Source organism: Amblyomma maculatum, chromosome 2 (assembly GCF_055883805.1).
Source record: "Amblyomma maculatum isolate TAMU_Amacu chromosome 2, ASM5588380v1, whole genome shotgun sequence".
NCBI classification, from domain to species: Eukaryota; Metazoa; Arthropoda; class Arachnida; order Ixodida; family Ixodidae; genus Amblyomma; species Amblyomma maculatum.
This window is the reverse complement of record NC_139345.1, coordinates 15,332,219-15,352,435: the sequence shown is the minus strand read 5'-3', so window position 1 is coordinate 15,352,435 and position 20,217 is coordinate 15,332,219. Positions and strand designations below refer to the sequence as shown.

Sequence of the window (20,217 nt, the reverse complement as noted above, 5' to 3'; positions counted from 1 at the left end):
ACATTTGATGTTTCTGATCACCCCCTGATCCATCGGCTGCAAGGCCGCAGTCGTGTTGGCGGGCAAAAAGACGAGCCTTGTGCTTTCAGCTCGGCGTTGACTTTGTGTGCCGAGCAGTTATCCACAATGAGGAGAACTTGACGCTTCCCTAGCTCCATCCTCCGATCGAATTTCAAGAGCCATTTTTTAAACAATTCGCCCATCATCCACGCCTTGCTGTTGGCGGAGTATTCCGTCGGCAGCGTCCTAACGTTCTTGAAACATCTAGGCTTATGTGCCTTGCCGACAACAAAAAGAGGGACCTTCTCCGTCCCGGTCATATTAGCGGCGACCAGAACAGTAATCCGCTCTTTGCTTCGCTTGCCGCCAGCGCAGCTGTCCCCTTTAAATGTTACTGTTCTGTCGGGCTGGAGCTTATAAAACAAAGCCGTCTCATCAGCATTGAATATATCATGTGCCGAGTAGCTTTCTAAGTACTGCTGCAGAGCACCGCTTCGCCACGTGGCACAAGTTTCTGCATCCACTTCTTTGGCTTCTCCAGACAACACCCGGAAGACAAGATTATGTCTGTCTCTAAAGCGGTGAAACCATCCTTCGGAGGCAACAAAATCTTCCACATTCAAGCGCAGGGCGAAATCGGCCGCCTTCGCCGTGATAATTGGGCCGCTCAGTGGAATGTCAGCGCTTCTCATTTCTTTCACCCACGTGATCACAGCGGTCTCAATTTCCGGATACTTGGCTAACCGAAGCCTTTTTCTGTTGCTGGCGAAATCTTCGGCTTCATAGGCATCCTCGATGGCCTTCCTATTTCGGACGTACGTCGACAATGTGCTTGGTGGAATCCCGTGCTTTTTCGCGATTTCCACTTTGCTGGCCTTTCGTTCATCCACCTCGCGTAAAATAGCCACTTTCTCCTTCACCGTCTTGGCACAGTATTTCCCACGCGAACACATCTCGCGGACACAAGCTCACAACAAGCGGCGTGCAAAACGAGGGCTCACGAAATGCAACACGAAACCGTGGTCGATAACACTAAAACGTCGTTCCTCGAAGGAGTCGCGGCAGGAAAGACTGTTTAGTACTTGTTCCAGCACCCTAGCGGCGCCCCGATGGTTGTGCCATCTATCGTTCTGCCGTGAAAGCTTCCAACGATGGTTTTTAACAGCGCCGCTTGGCGGCGCGCAGTTCGAATTATGGGTGGCGGCGCCAATTTTTGAGTGAATTAACGAGCTGTTACGCGCATAGACTTCTATGCACTGCGGACCGGACCACGATGACTATTTCGAATTATCCAAAATTTCGAAATAACGAGTTGTGAATTAACGAGCTTTCACTGTACAGTAGAATCTCGATAAACGAAAATCGGTTAAACGGATTTACCGCTTAAACGGAACAAACGCCTCGCGATTGGTTGGTTTTGTATTAAGCCAATGTAAAAAAAATCTCGTTAATCGGAACTCAAATTTTGCGACCACCGCGTTAACGGAACCGAAAAACTCGAAACCGCAACTAGTTGGACAAGCGCAGTGCCATCGCGGTATGCATCAGTGCTCCCCTCCTTCTCCTCCCCGCGTCACCACTCCGGTTTCCATCTCCGGCGGTTTCCGGTTTGCTCGTACACTGCCCTCCGCATCGCTCGCTCGCGTTCACGGCGGTTGTGTTCAGTTAGGCGTAAGCCCTAGAGCCCTAGAGCTTTTGTTCGGTCCGATGGCAGCGCAAAAACGACCGCACAATGCACTTGCGTTGGAAAGGAAGATAGAGATCATCAACGACTTCGAGAGTGGTGGCTTCACGAAAACGGCGCTAGCGACGAAGTACGCCGTCCCCAAAAGCAGCCTAACAAGAATTCTTCAGGAATTCTTCAGGAAACTTTTTTCACTAGCCAATAAGTGGTAATTCCCACTCTTTTGACATTTTTTTTAAATTTCAGTACTAGTACTACTGGAACAAAAATTCACTGCCTACTTTTCTCTAATAAAGTTTGTTCTCATAGTGTACCGTTCTCCTTATTACCTAGATTTCGCAAATTGAGATCCGCTGAAACTGCCAACTGCGCGCGCGCGCGCCAGCCGCGTAGGGTTCACGCGGAAGCGGATTGCGCAATGCTGAACCTATTCTCTCTTTAAACGAAACTCCTGATAAACGGAACATATTTTCCCGGTCCCTTGAAGTTCCGTTTATCGAGACTCTACTGTAATATCCAATATAAATTTTATACACAATTCAGTAAACTAATTTTCTGTACATAAAAGCGGGCGGAGCTGTCGTATCCCTGTTGAATACAGTAAACTCTTCTTAATTCAGCCTTGAAGGAGTCAGAAAAAATGTCCATCGAATGGGCCTGAAAAAACTGCCGAAGAACATTTGCATCGCAGTAATTTTGTCTGATGAACACATCCGCGATGGTTGTTTTTACATTTGAGATGAAACCGAAGTGAGAACAATGTCTTTGCCGGTTTCGTCAAGTGCTTTGCTTTGATTACACTGTTGGGGAGGCCCTGTGTAGACAGCCTTTCCCGGCACTGCAAGTACACGCGGTCAAGCATTGCAGTGAAGCACACAGTGCAGTAAAATCGAACATTGTTGTCATATTCGGTAATTTTTGAAAATTCCAAATAGCAGTTTTTTCAAATATGAATCGAATAACAAACATATTAGATTTGTATTTGAGATTTTGAATATTTGCATTCCCTTTTTTATAATTTATTGTTTTCAGTTGCTTGCATTGCAATGTCATCCCATGGGAGACTACAGCACAAATTGCAATGGTAGAATAAAAGAGAGAAGGGCTTTTGCTGTACTCAGTTAATTCCTACATTTGTCATGGCACCAATGGCTTCAAATCGGTGAGGTTTTACTGTACTAATCATGCAAGTCAATATAGTCATATGGTAGAGCAGGACGAGGATTATGCTTTTACTGAGCACTAGAGTTACAAAATTAAGTCTTATTTGTTTTATACGCCGTCTGTGTTTCTGCTATGTAGTATCTACTTATTCCCTTTTCTTCTTACCCAAAGCTACGAAGCTAGCAGACCGTACAATTGACCATGGTCCTCACTGTGCTGCCGTACGTTGACTGTTGTCTTACATGGGGTGTTTGGCTTCACAGGTTATTGCCTGCGTGGGTCAGCAGAACGTAGAGGGCAAGCGGATCCCATTCGGCTTCCGCAAACGCACACTGCCCCACTTCATAAAGGATGACTATGGTCCCGAGAGTCGTGGTTTCGTTGAGAACTCCTACCTGGCCGGCTTGACCCCCTCAGAGTTCTTCTTCCACGCTATGGGAGGAAGAGAGGGTCTCATTGATACAGCTGTCAAGACAGCTGAAACAGGTTGGTCTTTGCCGTAAGACGGGAGGCTACTCCTGAGGGGGCGAACTATGCCCAGATGTTTTCATGGGCACTGCAAAATATTGTTAACTTAACTGTATGAATGCTCAGAAGGTAAACAGGTCTAAATTTCACTTTGGGTTCTTTATCGCACAAATTAGACTAATTGTTGCTTTGGTAGCCGATATATACAGTGCAGTACACTTATAACGATATTGATAAAACCGGAAAATTTGATAGTTATAATTGGTTATCATAATATCTGGACCGGCAAAAAAAAAAAAAGGAAAAACAAACAAAGAACATCCACCTACATATTTTTCATCTATGTAGGCTTGCCTACTTACCAGCGATGAGCAAATCTGGTTGAACAACGCTAATCATCGTAAAGAGCACTAAACATTTTATTACAAGGTACATCAACAGCCATAAAATAACTTAAGCGTACCTAAAAAAAAGTCGGACATTCTTACTCTCTTGAGGAGCAGCTGAAGCTTGACAATTGCTGTCAGCATCGCTTCCAGTAGCGCGTACGCTGGTGGCAGTCCTTTTCGCGTGCACCAGACCGATTAGCGTCTGGGATGAACTGCAGGACATCCTCAGCCTTGACGATTTAAAATCGTAAAGTGCAAAGGTCATTTGTTATGTATATATATTTTTTTTGTGTGTGTGTGTGTGTGTGTTAGGTTTCCAATCTTGAAATCTTGCTGTTTCATCTCGAGGGCTGTCGCGCCATTGTTGTGGTTGGCACCGTCTTCCACGGGCGCAATATCGGCAATGCCACTGACGGTACAGCTGCACCCTTTGCACGGTGACAGGCTGCGATTGCGATGATAATAGCGCTCATTTCACAGCATGCAATGGCCCTTGCGAATTTCTCCATGCCGGTCCATTTTTACTGCATATGTAGAGTTTTGACTTCGTTCTCTTAGTATTTTATTTTTTATAAAACATTCAGACAAATTTTCATGTCGCCGACCGTTTTTTCGGACTTGAAGGGACCCGAAAAATGGTCCGAATAATCGAACAGTCCGAAAAATCCGTGAAGCACAAAAAATCACTTTATTCAGAGGAAATCGGCTTAAAAAAGTCGCCGATTTTACCTTGCGGCAAATTTCTTTTGCTGGCGACGATTTGCGCTTGTATTTGCGCCAAAGTTGTCGTTTCGCTGTACACGCTAGACAGCAAGTTCACAGCGTTCGTAATTTGTGCAAGCGATGGCTGTGGTAGGCCGCCCGAGTCGTCGTCGGAGTTTTTCGCTAAAGCAGCTTTAAGCCAGAGTAGCAAGGCCTTCTCCAATTCGGGGTGGTCGCCTTTCCTGTCGTTCTTCTGGCTGCTGCTGTGGGACGCCTCAAAGGCGGAAAAAATCTTCTCCTTATTTTTCACGTAATCCGAAATAGTTTGCTTCGACAGTGCGAACTCCTTGGCCACGTCAGCTTGCGTTCGCCCACTCAGCACTAGCTTTATGATCGCTGCCTTTTTCTCAAGGGTCATGGTAGAATAGCTCCCACGCTTCTTTGACGGACCCGGCAGCACCGGCGGGGCCATGTCCACAGCCCGAGTGCGCACCACACCGCTCGTCAAACACGCAAAAATGAGGCACTTTTCGTTCAGAGCGGTGGAACCGCCGGACGCAATCACAAAACGGCCAAAGGATTGACGGCGCGCCACTCGGTTGACGCGGTCGGAGAAACTCGTGTGACAACACGGCGGACGTATGAGACAAAGCACAAAGAGATAGCTGCCCGTGTCAGCGTTGGCGACAAAAGCAGGTTGACGGCGATGACAATCCGACTGCCACCTCGAAGTGGCAGAGATTGCAGGGGCCTCTCCTGGCAAAAATGGGGCACCGAAACCTTGTCAAGCCAATCCAACTGCAGAGCCAATCCACCTCAATCCAAGATGGCGCTTGTTGCGCCGGCGAAAAGCCGATAAGATGGCAGATTTTGGCCTGCAGGGGACTGAAATTAGTCCGAAAAATCGAACTTTCGGACTTTTAAAGTCTGAAATATCCGTCGCGAATATGTATGCGCTTCTATGGGGTGACTGACGGTGCCTCACTGAAGTCCGAAATATCCTACAAGTCCGAATTATTGGAGTCCGAATTGCCCGTCGGCTACTAAACATCTACCAGGCGGTGATAAAGCTATAGCTGTATACAATATACTGCCAATAACCTGTCGCTATATCTGGTTTATTTTTACATAGCGGTAATGGGAAAACTGATAAATCCTAAGAATTCAATCGTTATAAGCGATATGTCATAATATCTGGTATCTTTATAAGTAGACTGCACTGTACTTGTTTAAGGACTAGCCCTTTGTAAGGGTCACATCTTCAGCATAGTAAAGTAATCTAGAAAACAAGAAAATTCAGCCAAAAGAAGTATTTCATGTTTGCATTTTTTTTTTTATTTTCATGTGATACTTTATACTTAAAACACATAAACAACAAAAATTCAGCAGACAGCTGTCTTTTTTTGTTTTTCTTTTATAGCAGCTTTTGCGAAATTATGGTTTTTGCAATTTTTATTTGGCTGATTTTTGCGGTGTGTGTAGTTGGATGTGTGTTTTTAGTAAATGCCACTGCTTTTGTGGCAAGGTGCCAGCTGCCACCAAGTTTTTTAAAGGACAGCATGTGCACATTGCTTACTTGAAATCACACCGAAGGGTTGGTGGATCATTTCGAGCTCGGTTATTGTAAGTGCGACAGCTTGTGCTGCCTAGCCTAGCCGATTCAGTAACTGGATTTGGGGGGGTCCTTGATTTCTATGTGTGTGTCCTTTGTGCAGGTTACATCCAGCGTCGTCTGATCAAAGCTATGGAGAGTGTGATGATTGCTTATGACGGCACGGTGCGCAACAGCAACGGCCAGGTGATTCAGCTGCGTTATGGAGAAGATGGCCTTGACGGAGGCAGTGTCGAGTTCCAGAGCATGCCCACTTTAAAGCCGTCAAACAAGTCCTTTGAGAAGAAGTTCCGCTTTGATGCTTGCAATGAGCGGTGAGTTCCCTTGCTCTGTTCTCAAACGCTTGGAATCTGGTATTACTGTTTCCTGCTGCGCAAACGTAGCTAGCTGCCTTGTAAAATATTGTGTCAGCTTCTCTCTTGCACAGTGTTGCGGAACACCAACGTTTATTTTATGCAGATATGTCTTTGAGTGCAGATAGACTGCGCCATAAGCGGTGTAGTATTCGATGTTGAAGAAAAAAAGAAAGTGGTAAAGTTGTCCTGTTGTCATTGCTCAGTTTCACATACTGTCGTTTGAATACACCATTAGAGAAATGAAGCTTTTATTTCTTAAATGGGCTCCTGGTTTATTCTTGTGTGTATTTTTCCAAGGCTTACAAATTGTGCCATGTGCCACGTTTTAAAAGGCAGTTATTGCTCTTCGCACGAATAGAAGTATTGCTTCGTTACATTAGAATAATTTGCCTGCGGCCTGTTAGTAGCTGAGACCTCGAGTTGTACAAGTATTCTGCTGCTGGGCTGCAGGTATCTTCGCAAAGTGTTCACTGAAGATGTGGTGCGTGAGCTGATGGGCAGTGCCACAGCTGTCTCTGAGCTGGAAAAGGAGTGGGAGCGGCTTAAAAAGGATCGTGAGATACTGCGAACCATTTTCCCAACTGGTGATAGCAAGGTAGGCACCTCTATTTATTTATTCATTTATTCATATCACCTCGCAGGCTCCAAGGAAGGAGTATTGTGTGAGGGGGGGGGGGATTACATAGATAGGAGTTATGGCAGGAGCATGAATAACATGTTTACACAGAACTAATTGACTGTTAGTACTGGTCACTGAAAAGTAGGAACATCACTATAGTACAATGCTCACTGACACGTTAGTAACTTGAGAAAATGTCCTCTATTTCTGTCCTAAAACGAGTTGAATCCTAAATATTTACGATGTGTTCCGGAAGGCCATTCCAGTGAATGATAGCCTGCGTCAGGGCAGATGAATTAAATGCAATGGTTCTACCAGAAATGTGTTGGAAGCTTAGATGGTTGTTTAAACGACGTGAGGTGCGGAATGGTTGTACAAGAAGCAGCGTTGAAGGGTAGGGACTGTAGACTATTCTGTAAATAGGTAGATTAGGGCGATTAATCTTCGTGATTGATATGTAGAGAGAGAGATTGAAGGTTTGATGTTTGTTACGCTTGATTGACGGTTGTAGTTCCTGGAAATGAAACTCGCAGTGCGATTCTGAACTGATTCAAGAGTATTGATTAAATAAACCTGATGAGGTGACCAGATGGGAGATGCATATTCGAGTTGTAAATGAAATGGTTGGTACGCGAGCTTATGGGTCGTGGCAGGAGTTTCGTGAAGACTGCGTTTTAGATAGATGAGTGGACCAGCAGAGGTTACTCGAGAAATGAACGCCGAGGTATTTGTATGAACATGCGTAGGACACTGGTAAGTAACTGAAGAAAGAGTTAATTTTTTCCAGCTGAGTGTTATCAATTTGCATTTTTCGGTGTTAAGTGACATTTGCGATGACTTGCACCAAGCGGTTATGCAATCGAGGTCTCTCTGAAGTTCTAGGTGATCAGTAGCTAAGCGAATTTTGCAGTAAATGATGCAATCATCTGCGAACAAGCGAATAGGTGAATTAATGTTAGATGACAGTTCGTTCGTGCAAATGAGGAAGAGCAATGGGCCCATGACGCTACCTTGAGGCACACCAGACAGGACGTCGCTAAGTGGAGATTCATGACTGTTAACAACCGTAAACTGCTTGCGAGATGACAAGAAATTTGTGATCTATGAGGTCGTTAATGAGTCTAGGTTAAGGCAGGTGATTTTAGCTATTAAACGTGAATGCGCGACACAATCAAATGCTTTAGAGGAGTCCAGGAATATGCAGTTTGTTCGAGAGTTCTCGTCCATATTATGTAGGAGTTCATTAGTAAATTTCAATAATTCAGCCTCACATGAAAAGCCTTTCCTGAACCCATACTGGTTAGTAAAAAAGAAGTTACTATCGAGATGCTGCGCAATGCCTGATACGATGATATGTTCAAGGATCTTGCATGGGACAGATGTCAGTGATATTGGGCGGTAATTGTGTGCATTTGTTTTGTCACCTGATTTGAAGATGGGGAGAATTTTGCCAATTTTCCAGTCCTCTGGAATTTCTCTGGATGACAGTGACTGATGAAATATAAGAAACAGAGTAGTGCTTGAAGGTATAACCCTGTTCTTTAGAACTTTTGTATTAATATTATCTACATCAGCAGAAATTGATATCTTGAGATAGTTAATTAGTGCTGCAATACCAGTGACACTTATTTCTATATGGCTCATGTATTGGTAATTTACATTTTCCAATGATGGAATACTATCATACTATCATACTCTCATACTATTTCTTGTATCATCTTGTGCTTTGGTCAATAGAAGTTACCTTGTTGCAAAAAGGGCTGGGGTGCACAATATGAATTTATGGCTTTACTGCTGCTAAATAAGTGCTGTGCTTGAGCATGAGGATGAACCTCAATGTGATTTTTTGAGTCGTAATAATAGTACTCGGGTATACAGTGGAAGTGGATTGGTGTTAGTGAAAGGACACGCTCATAAAACCCACTGGGTCTTCTGTGGTACTGATAGGAGCCACAAGTCGCAGAATGTTGCCTTTTCTCTGGGACATCCGCATCAGTCCACTGCGGTCAATCCCCTCCATTCTCTAAGTGAATTTAATGTTGCCATTGCAGGTTGTGTTGCCGTGCAACCTCCAAAGGATGCTCTGGAATGCCCAGAAGATTTTCAGGGTGAACCTGCGTGCACCCACGGACTTGTCTCCACTCAGGGTGGTGCAAGGTGGGGCCTGCCTTTGCATTTCATGACATTATCACATTTTTCCTTCTTTCTTTTATTTTCTTCCTTGCTTTCTTTTTGCATTCGTTTTATCTCATTATTTTGCTTCACTATTGTATATTGCTATGCATGAGTCGATGCATTTTTTACAGAGATGGCTGTACTTAATCATATATGCAGAGCTGACCAATTTGCATAGTTTCAGCAAAGCTGTGAATAGTGCACACCCGTCTTGCTCGTGCTGGTAGCCGCTTACCTGGGAAAACCATAGATAGCATGAGGGCAGACTTTGATGTACTTCTGGAATGTCTTGCATGCCAGAACCTAAAACTACAGGACCGTCGTCTCTTCCGTGTGCCACTATCAGGCTGGCCAGTCTGGCCGCACATCAGTGTGGAATGCAGGAAGGTGCGCCTTTTTATTGCTTTTGATTTCACATATGCTTTCAAGTGATAGTTTCATGATTGCTGCGTACCTGTCTGTTTCTTCAAGCTGTGAACAAGGAAATGCTCTAGACATGCATTTTCCTGCTTTGACTTCCATACATAGTGGGGCCGCATCAACTTATTGCAAAACCTCGGTGACGCAAACCTGTTTGATTTAAATTTCGAGACGATATGAATTCACAAAGTTCCCCTGCCAGGGAGCATTTTGTACTATGTGCAAAATTTCTGATGTTCCACTACAGCTGATACTAACACATGGGGCTCAACTCTGAGCACTACGTGCTATGCACAAATTGTTGACTCCACGATCACTAGCCGCGCTGTATACGTCGGGAGCAGTTTGCTTCAGCGTACAGCCCACACATCGTTGACTGTGTGATTTCTAGTTCCGTACACACGTAGATCAACTTGCGGGGGTGTGCGGCCTGTACATCGTTTATTCCGTGATAGCTGTCATGCTCTATGCCCGAGAAGCAGATCGTGGGAGGATGTGACCCACGCATCACCAAGGTCACGATCACCAGTACTGCTGTACACACTGCGAGTGGCTTGCGGCAGCCCGCAGTTTGCATACTTCGCGATTGCCAGTCTCATTGTACGCACCGCTTCCAGGTTGCAGCGGCGCACAGCCCACCTTTTAACCGGTGTCATACTGTACTCCACCCGATTAGAGACATAAATATGTCTCCTCCGCCGTAAGCAGATCACAGTGGATGAATTCCCGACTCTTCTGCATACCAATCTTGTTTGTTTTGGTGGTACTAATTTTCAGACGATACAAATTTATCTCAGCTCCTTGAGATTTGTGTCACTGAGATTCTACTGTATATTGGGGTGTCTTGATTTTTTTATGTCAGTGAGGGCTGCTAGTGGAGGGGATCAAATTACACGCGAGAATATACAATACCCCCTGCTCTTTTTTATCGCTGTACAAAAACTGGTAGGCAGTTGCAAACTTACTTAGTATAGGCCTGTACAGCTAGCTGCACTTTCACCTAAAATGTAGCCATGGTTGAAAACAGGTTCACCGTCACTTTAGTATACATTGAAACACAAAATAATAGGGTGCAGAGAACAGATAGAACAAAGGCAAGGACATATACAAAGTAAAAACTTAAAATTACACTGAATCAACTAAAGCAAATTTCTCACGAACAGTGAAAATAAGCAAGCATAGGTACATCAAAAAGCATACAGACGTATGAGGGGAAGCATTCTAAATCACTGGTAAAAGCAATGGTTTTTGCTTAATAATGGAAATATGGATGGGTGGCTGATTGGACTAACACTGTGCACTAGTTAGAGTGCATGGTTGTTATCACAAAATAGCAGCAGTGAATGTTAGTAAACTTTCTTCCATCTGCAGTGATTTCAGAGATCCTACAAATAAGTTCACAGCATTGCTCTTTCTTTCATGTTTTTGTCATTTTGTGCCAACATCTCTGCTGTGCACCAATGCATTGCAGGTGTGGAGGATCTTGTGAAAAAACTAGTCATTGTGCCGGGTGAGGACCACCTGAGCATCCAGGCGAACGAGAACGCCACATTCCTGTTCCGTGCTCTGCTACGTGCCACCCTGTGCTCCAAGCGAGTGGCCGAGGAGTTCCGCCTCTCCACTGAGTCCTTTGAGTGGCTGCTGGGAGAGATTGAGACACGCTTCCACCAGTCACAGGTTGGTTAGTGCTGCTGAGACCACTGCCTTGCCTTTTATTGTGTTGGTGCCGCCATTTCAAGCTGGAGCCAACAGCCTGAAACTAACAGTGGTTCCTCGCGCCTGGTGGCTGGTCCCATCGCCCAAATGCAACTTCGCCTCAGTTGTTTGAATTCCAAACCTTTCATCATTGACGTGCTACCTAGAAAATGTGTCTTGACATATTAATATATGTTTTGGTCAAGCAGGGTGCACTGTTGTAAGGCAAGAATTGACATTGTGCATGCTTAGAATTCACTTGATTGCTGCCCAGCTGCAAATGTGGGCATTTGTGGCTTAGTTGTTTGCTTGCCACAAAAAGTTTTGCATAATCAACTCTAATCGTTTGCAGTAATCACTCATTTTCAGCTTGTTTACATAGAAAACGAGAAAAATGATGTTTGTTTTCCCATACTGAAATTCGGCATGCATATCAGGCGTCACAGTACATCTAAAACCTAGAAATGAAAAAGCTTCGAAAGTACTATTGGGCATAATTGTTTGCAGGGTCAGCCTGGCGAGATGGTGGGTGCCCTGGCTGCACAGTCTCTGGGTGAGCCGGCTACTCAGATGACCCTGAACACTTTCCACTATGCTGGTGTGTCAGCCAAGAACGTCACGCTTGGTGTGCCTCGTCTGAAAGAGATCATTAACATTTCCAAGAAGCCCAAGACACCGTCGCTCACCGTCTTCCTTACGGGTGCTGCTGCCCGAGATGCCGAGAAGGCCAAGGTACGTTTTCTAAGAGGAATATGATTGTACTGGAGATGAAGATTGCCTTGGTCAGGAGGAAATACCCATGCACAACCAATCAGTGTTCAGCCTAATTTGGCATTGTTGTGGCGAAATAGGTAGCACCGGCCCTTGCACCTGAACAGTTGCAATAAGATAAAACCAACGTTTTCAACTTTATTGTCCGGAGGAGCAAGAAGCAGTCAAAGATTAGCAACTTTTTTCTATGAAATAAAATGCATCTCTAATTTGTGTGTATGTGAGCTAGGATTTGTAATGACTGCGTGCAGTATCTCAAACACATTTCTCTGTAATTAAATTTTTCATATATTGAGCAATTTTTTTTATGCCCTTTGAATTCGGTATATCTAGGTTCAAATGTAGTACCTGAGCAGCATTTATTTTTAGCTTCTTGTACAACTTTCGTTATGCAGCTGATATTTGTCTATTGCATGAGGTTTTTTTTTTTTTTTTTTTTTTTTGCTGCTGTGTAGTTCAGGAGCTTCTTTTGGTTTTAAGTGAAAATCTCTAGCATTGGCATACCTTGCTCCCCTGCATTAATGACTGACCATATATTGCAAAGGAAAGCATGAGTTTCTGATAATGCACTCCAAACTTCAGACTTTCATATGCATCCTCTCTTCCTGTGCCAGCGTAGACCTTTTTCATATTTGTGTGCAAGTCCGAGAGTTTTAATGCCTGTATTTCGGGACACCATTTTGTGGAAAGCCAGTCTTTAATGTAAAGTTCTCGCATGTTTGTGCAGGATGTGCTGTGTCGCTTGGAGCATACCACGCTTCGCAAGGTGACAGCCAACACAGCCATCTACTACGACCCTGACCCACAGAACACAGTCATTGCGGAGGACCAGGAGTTTGTCAACGTTTACTATGAGATGCCTGACTTTGACCCCACTCGCATATCACCCTGGTTGCTCCGTGTGGAGCTGGACCGGAAGCGTATGACAGACAAAAAGCTCACCATGGAGCAGATTGCTGAAAAGATAAATGCTGGCTTTGGCGATGATCTCAACTGCATCTTCAACGACGACAATGCAGAGAAGCTGGTTCTTCGGATACGAATAATGAACAGTGATGATGGCAAGTTCCAAGATGTGAGTTCTCATTTTTTTATGCTTCATTCTCTGAAATTTTGTGTGTTAAAACAAAACCCACTCTGCTTATTATGATTTTAGCAAAATGTGGCCATTAACTGAGGAAATTGGGGCACTGCTGAGAGATTTTGTGTTCAACGGGGTGGCCAATGTTGCCACCCCAGAGAGGTTCTTTTTGTTACTTATTATACCTACTACAGTCGAACCCGGAAAAGCTCGTTAATTCAAATTCCACGGGACCGCCAGGCCAGTTCGAATTAACCAAAATTCGAACTAATGAAAGTGAGCAAAAATGAAGGCGTTTGATGCCCGGAGGGCACGAAAAACATTTATTTAGCAAAAAAGTCTGTTATCATCTTCTGCTTCTTCTCTCTGAGGGCTACCGTACTCACTCGGTCTTCTAGCATGCGAATGCGGCGCAGGGAGTCTTCTTCCCCCTCTTCAAAGCTGAAGAAAAGGCGCGCGACATTCAGCGCTCCCATAACTTCTGCCGCGGATGGACGCACGGGCTCTTGCTCCTCCTCGTCGTCCTCGTCTTCTGCCTCTTCTGGGACAGACTGCTCCCCAACAATTTCAGCGACAATGTCCTCATCACTTAGGGCACCGCACACTGCTGCATCGCTGTCTACTCCAACGTAATCATCAAAACTGACGTCCTGCAGCACAGCACGCACAGCCGCAGGCAGAGGCTCCGGACTCCCATCGTCGCCACTTTCTTTCATACTTCCGGCAGCAAAGCCACAGTGGTGGAAGCAGTTTGCAATTGTGGACGGCGTGACCTGCTCCCATGCACGCACCAACATGTGCATTGCTGTGAGCAATGTGATGGTGCTGGTCTTCTGGTTTCCAGTGCACAAAGTCATGCGCTCGATCATGTGGCGCCTATAGAAACATTTGATGTTTCTGATCACCCCCTGATCCATCGGCTGCAAGGCCGCAGTCGTGTTGGCGGGCAAAAAGACGAGCCTTGTGCTTTCAGCTCGGCGTCGACTTTGTGTGCCGAGCAGTTATCCACAATGAGGAGAACTTGACGCTTCCCTAGCTCCATCCTCCGATCGAATTTCAAGAGCCATTTTTTAAACAATTCGCCCGTCATCCACGCCTTGCTGTTGGCGGAGTATTCCGTCGGCAGCGTCCTAATGTTCTTGAAACATCTAGGCTTATGTGCCTTGCCGACAACAAAAAGAGGGACCTTCTCCGTCCCGGTCATATTAGCGGCGACCAGAACAGTAATCCGCTCTTTGCTTCGCTTGCCGCCAGCGCAGCTGTCCCCTTTAAATGCTACTGTTCTGTCGGGCTGGAGCTTATAAAACAAAGCCGTCTCATTAGCATTGAATATATCATGTGCCGAGTAGCTTTCTAAGTACTGCTGCAGAGCACCGCTTCGCCACGTGGCACAAGTTTCTGCATCCACTTCTTTGGCTTCTCCAGACAACACCCGGAAGACAAGATTATGTCTGTCTCTAAAGCGGTGAAACCATCCTTCGGAGGCGACAAAATCTTCCACATTCAAGCGCAGGGCGAAATCGGCCGCCTTCGCCGTGATAATTGGGCTGCTCAGTGGAATGTCAGCGCTTCTCATTTCTTTCATTGAATATATCATGTGCCGAGTAGCTTTCTAAGTACTGCTGCAGAGCACCGCTTCGCCACGTGGCACAAGTTTCTGCATCCACTTCTTTGGCTTCTCCAGACAACACCCGGAAGACAAGATTATGTCTGTCTCTAAAGCGGTGAAACCATCCTTCGGAGGCGACAAAATCTTCCACATTCAAGCGCAGGGCGAAATCGGCCGCCTTCGCCGTGATAATTGGGCTGCTCAGTGGAATGTCAGCGCTTCTCATTTCTTTCACCCACGTGATCACAGCGGTCTCAATTTCCGGATACTTGGCTAACCGAAGCCTTTTTCTGTTGCTGGCGAAATCTTCGGCTTCATAGGCATCCTCGATGGCCTTCCTATTTCGGAAGTATGTCGACAACGTGCTTGGTGGAATCCCGTGCTTTTTCGCGATTTCCACTTTGCTGGCCTTCCGTTCATCCACCTCGCGTAAAATAGCCACTTTCTCCTTCACCGTCTTGGCACAGTATTTCCCACGCGAACACATCTCGCGGACACAAGCTCACAACAAGCGGCGTGCAAAACGAGGGCTCACGAAATGCAACACGAAACCGTGGTCGATAACACTAAAACGTCGTTCCTCGAAGGAGTCGCAGCAGGAAAGACTGTTTAGTACTTGTTCCAGCACCCTAGCGGCGCCCCGATGGTTGTGCCATCTATCGTTCTGCCGTGAAAGCTTCCAACGATGGTTTTTAACAGCGCCGCTTGGCGGCGCGCAGTTCGAATTATGGGTGGCGGCGCCAATTTTTGAGTGAATTAACGAGCTGTTACGCGCATAGACTTCTATGCACTGCGGACCGGACCACGATGACTATTTCGAATTATCCAAAATTTCGAATTAACGAGTTGTGAATTAACGAGCTTTCACTGTATATCGAACTCGAAGGGGATCGCGAAATGGTTAGATATATCGATAATTCGATATACAGAAATCGGCCTGGGACGGCACTTACGATGCGAAAAAACGATACTGTATTTGTCGCGTAATCAACACACTCGCATAATGAACCCACCCTCCACTTTTGCACTCGAAAATTTGGAAAAAAAAAAAAGCGTTAAGGCCAGCTCGCTTACATGCAAGCGATTAAGCGATCTCAGCGACGAGCCGCAGCGACAGAGCAAAAAATTACCAACTTGACAGAGCAAAACATTTCCAACTTGTTGGAACTGCGGGCGGCAGCTCAAAACAAGGTTTCTGTGTCGCCGTTGCCAGCGTTATCGCTTGCATGTAGCACTCCGTTTCGGTCGTCTCATCCACAGCTCGTTTCTTGGCAGCGTGCCAAGATGCTGCGCAGCGATAACGTTGCAGCGTGTTTATCTTTTGATAGCTCCTGCTGCGGCGGGGAGCGAACTTGGCAGACTGCCCGTGATGGCTTGATTGCTCAAGCCTGGTTCGATTTATCACGCCGCGCTTGGGGCGGGCGTTGTCTACTGCCACAAAACCATTGGAAAGCGTGATAAAGTAGCTGCAAATGCTGTTTGAAGTGAAAAATGCTAAAAGTCGGTGTCATGATCGCAGCTGATCGCGTGCTTTCGTTGATTCTTACATGCAAGGATAAACGACTACTGCAAAAAAAAAAAAAAAAAAAAAAAAAGCCACTTCGTAACGCCATATCTTACGCTACGCCGCGCGTACAGCACAACGATTAGAACAAACGACTCGCAAAAAAATAAAAAATAAAATAAAATAAAAAAACAAGATCTGCCGCTTCTTAACTTCCGCAGGCGCCATAGCCAGGTCAGCCGCCGCACGCAGAGGGTTCGCAACACACGTTGGAGAAAGCGTCTGACGTTCTGTCTAAAAATGGGCTGAGCTGGCTTGGCGCATGCGTACGTGCTACTGCGAACAAAGGCCGGGAAAGAGGAAGGAGAGAGATAGCTCGGCAAAAGAATGGGCACACCCTTGCGCTTCGCTCTATCGCGTTTTTTCCCCTCTCGTTCCCACCGGTTCTCTCTGGTTCATTCACACACATAGCTTGCAAACGTCACGTGCTGGCGCGCGGGAAACGATAACCGCAGATGCGCGCGCCTTTGGGGAATGGGCGCGGCGCTGCCATAGCCGAACTGTCCCCTCTCATTCTTTCCGCGCATGTGATCGTCTTTGGGGAAAGCACACTTTCCAGTGCGTGGTGCAGAGTTCGATATATCGAACGACCGGTGAAATTGAGTTCGATATATGACGCGGCTTTCCTATACTTTTACATGGGATTTTCAAGGGAATATTCCGTGAGTTCGATATAACCAAAATTCGATATATCCGGGTTCGACTGTATATGGGTTACGACATGTTTGTGGTCATATCAAATGCATTCAGTGAAAGGAAGGTCTATTTTGAGTCTATGGAATTCAACCAAATTGGGATTGTCAAGCTGATGGGCTTTTTTTTCTTTTCTTTTTTTTTTTTGGTCTATCATTCATGTACTTAGTCTTTTAGTAAGATGCTAACAGAAAAGTTCAGCCACATGAAGCTAGTTGCAAAGGTTACATAAATGATCAAAACATATCTATATGCCAAGGACATTGGGAAACCGTTGTAGCTGCTACTGGGCTGATGTCTCTGCCAACCACATTCGCCCTCAACAGGAGGAAGAGCAGGTGGACAAGATGGAGGATGATGTCTTCCTTCGTTGCATTGAGGCCAACATGCTCAGTGACATGACTCTGCAAGGCATTGAAGCCATTACAAAGGTTAGTCTGCGCTGCCTCAAACTTCTGCATTGCGGACCAGCAGTGCTGGTCTCCTGCATTCTGCATCCCTTGTTCACAATTAGCTACTGCAGTGCAATGTATGAAGCTGACAAAAAAACCTGACCTATATTTTTGAGCATCTATGTCCATGATTATTTCATTCTTGGGTACTCTGTGAATGGGTACATATTTGTGATAGCCACTGTGAAAAGTGAGACGAGGGCTGCCATTTACATCCTTAATTTTCAGTCTTTGGATTCTGTGATTGTCATGCTGAAAATATAGAGGCTTTCTTACCTTACTGTGGAGCTTTGAGAGAGCTAGGTAGCTGAGCCAGAGAGTAGTTAGTTCAGAGACTTGACTGAACTAGAGTGAAATCTTAGTGACATAATTTCGGCAGAAAAGAATTCCATTATGGTGACGAATTCATAAAATTCGTAAGGGTGCATGCATTCACTTCTTGGCTGCAGGTAGAACATAGTGTAGGTTGTGTTTGCTATTCACATGGATGGCTGTGTAGGTAACCCCCCCCCCTTTCTTTTTTTCGAGAACTTGGTGCATTTTCTTGACTACATTTTACTTGATGCCGTTCCCTTTTGTTTCAGGTGTACATGCACCTGCCTACTACAGACAACAAGAAGCGCATTGTACTCACTGAGACTGGAGAGTTCAAAGCCATCGCAGAGTGGCTGCTGGAAACTGATGGTACCAGCCTGATGAGGGTGTTGAGCGAGCGGGACGTCGACCCTGTCCGAACATACTCCAATGACATTTGCGAGATCTTTGCTGTAAGTGGACCCAGCTCCGTTAGGCCAGCTTCTTTTCTTGCAGTATTGCAATAATTGTGTATCCAAGATAAGGTAAATTTATGAGGTGGTAGACCATCAGGTGGGCAAATAAAATTAGGAATCCTCCAAGCCTGACTTACTGTGTTAATTAGAGGTCGATGGGAGAGGCCATTGTCCTGCATCTGGTAGTAGAGCTGGGCTGATGGTAATCATAATGGTGATGGTGATGATGTTGCACAGGGGTGCAATAGCTGTGCCAATTGCGCAATATAACTGGAGATAGTACATGTGGAATTTATTTTGGGCGCCAGCAGGTCTGGAAACACACACCAGTCTTAGCTACTGAATTACATAACTCAGCAGTGGAGCCCAAGATTGCCAAAATTGACATTTGCAGATGGTGGAACATCGAAATAGTACTATAAAGTCTGCTCTGTGCACAAAGTATATAACCTAATATCCCGAGTCATCGCCCACCTTCCCTTAATCAAAATATAGAGTCAAAATCACCTAATCATTGCCAGTTTGCTTACAACTTGCTTTATCTGCTTTCGCTGTTTGCCTTTTTGCCTTTTCGTTGCTGTTTTTCTTTTCTTTTTGTCTTTTTTCTGTGTTTGCTTTTGAATCAACATTGTTTTTGTACTGCACTTCGCTTTTGGGTATAGGCTGATCACAGTCACGGCTTTGAATTAGGGTCTTCTAGCGCTGTTTTCGCACAACACGAGCTGAAGGTCTTATGATAGTAAAACATTTTTTTATGATCCTTGCAAGCAAGGTAAGATCCCGTAATTAAAATTGTCACACCACAGTAAATGCAAAAAAGAAATGCGTATTTTCTACCTTTTTCATTTTTATTTGGTCGCTGAAGTTTAACATCCTCGGTTTTATGGCTCACATTCTTCTTTTTCTTTTTTTTTTTTAAGTATAATAGCATGCCTTGCAGTTCTTAACACTTTTATATACAAAAATAGATACACGCAGTGCCAGTGATAGGGGGCCCTTGCTAGATTTCCTTTGGATCACATTCATACGGTCTGATATTTACAGCTCTTCAGTTTTTGTGCCAAAAGTAAGTTTTCTTCCCTATTTAACTGCTCCAAAATTTGAATTCTTGCTGCAAAGTGCAGTCCTTTTTTCCTGTGAGCTTCTCCAAATATATATTTTACTGCTCCAAAAATTGCTACAAATCCTACTTGAGCTGTTGCATCCCTGAATGCAGAGTTCCATTACTGGTGCTTTCTATTACTGGCGTTATTGATGGGACCATGCAGACACAGGAACATTTTTATGGGGCGAAGTTCACACGTCAACATGTTCCTAATGGGCAACATATGCTGTGCAGGTACTGGGCATAGAAGCTGTCCGTAAAGCTGTGGAGAAAGAGATGAACCACGTCATCTCCTTTGACGGTTCATATGTGAACTACCGACACTTGGCCTTGTTGTGCGATGTGATGACAGCCAAGGGACATCTGATGGCCATCACTCGTCACGGCATCAACCGACAAGATACAGGGGCCCTTATGCGCTGCTCCTTTGAAGAGACCGTAAGTTTAAGGCCTGATATGTCCTTTCTAGTTTTAGCTGAAGTGTTCACACTGCAGTGTTCTCAAGGCAGCTCCAGTAAGCATAGCATTATCGGGGTCTGTGCGAATCCTTGAAAAGAGTTTGGGAATTTTTGTGGGAGCCTTGAAAAAATCCTCGAATTCAGTTGCTCTAAAGGAAGGGGTGTGCCAAAAAAAAAAAAAACACCAGTACCCTGTAAATTTTATTTATTTATTTATTTTCACGGAAGTTCTTGCTTTGTTGAGAACTTCATAACTCGACCATTATAGTTTTGGTTGCCATTACTTCGCCAAGTGTTGCGTAAAAGCAGACACAACTTCATTTCTTCCGCTCAACACCATGCAAAGCTAGGCTGCTGCCATCGCCTACACCGCCAATAAGAGCAGTTGCACGAATGCTACCTAGCCCAGTGGACATAATGTTTGCACCCA

At 45.1% G+C, this 20,217-nt stretch overlaps 1 protein-coding gene across 1 annotated transcript in view; it reads left to right on the top strand.

The window, feature by feature from the left end:
- The window catches only part of Polr2A (RNA polymerase II subunit RpII215), a 50,571-nt gene that overhangs the window by 24,134 nt on the left and 6,220 nt on the right, over positions 1–20,217 (top strand). Inside the window, exons 13-22 of the mRNA XM_084593334.1 lie at positions 3,112–3,334; positions 6,123–6,333; positions 6,826–6,970; positions 9,046–9,151; positions 11,061–11,266; positions 11,792–12,016; positions 12,783–13,130; positions 17,329–17,433; positions 18,039–18,221; positions 19,564–19,767. Coding sequence (XP_084449460.1) covers positions 3,112–3,334; positions 6,123–6,333; positions 6,826–6,970; positions 9,046–9,151; positions 11,061–11,266; positions 11,792–12,016; positions 12,783–13,130; positions 17,329–17,433; positions 18,039–18,221; positions 19,564–19,767 — 1,956 coding nt within the window. The remainder of the gene's footprint in view (positions 1–3,111; positions 3,335–6,122; positions 6,334–6,825; positions 6,971–9,045; positions 9,152–11,060; positions 11,267–11,791; positions 12,017–12,782; positions 13,131–17,328; positions 17,434–18,038; positions 18,222–19,563; positions 19,768–20,217) is intronic.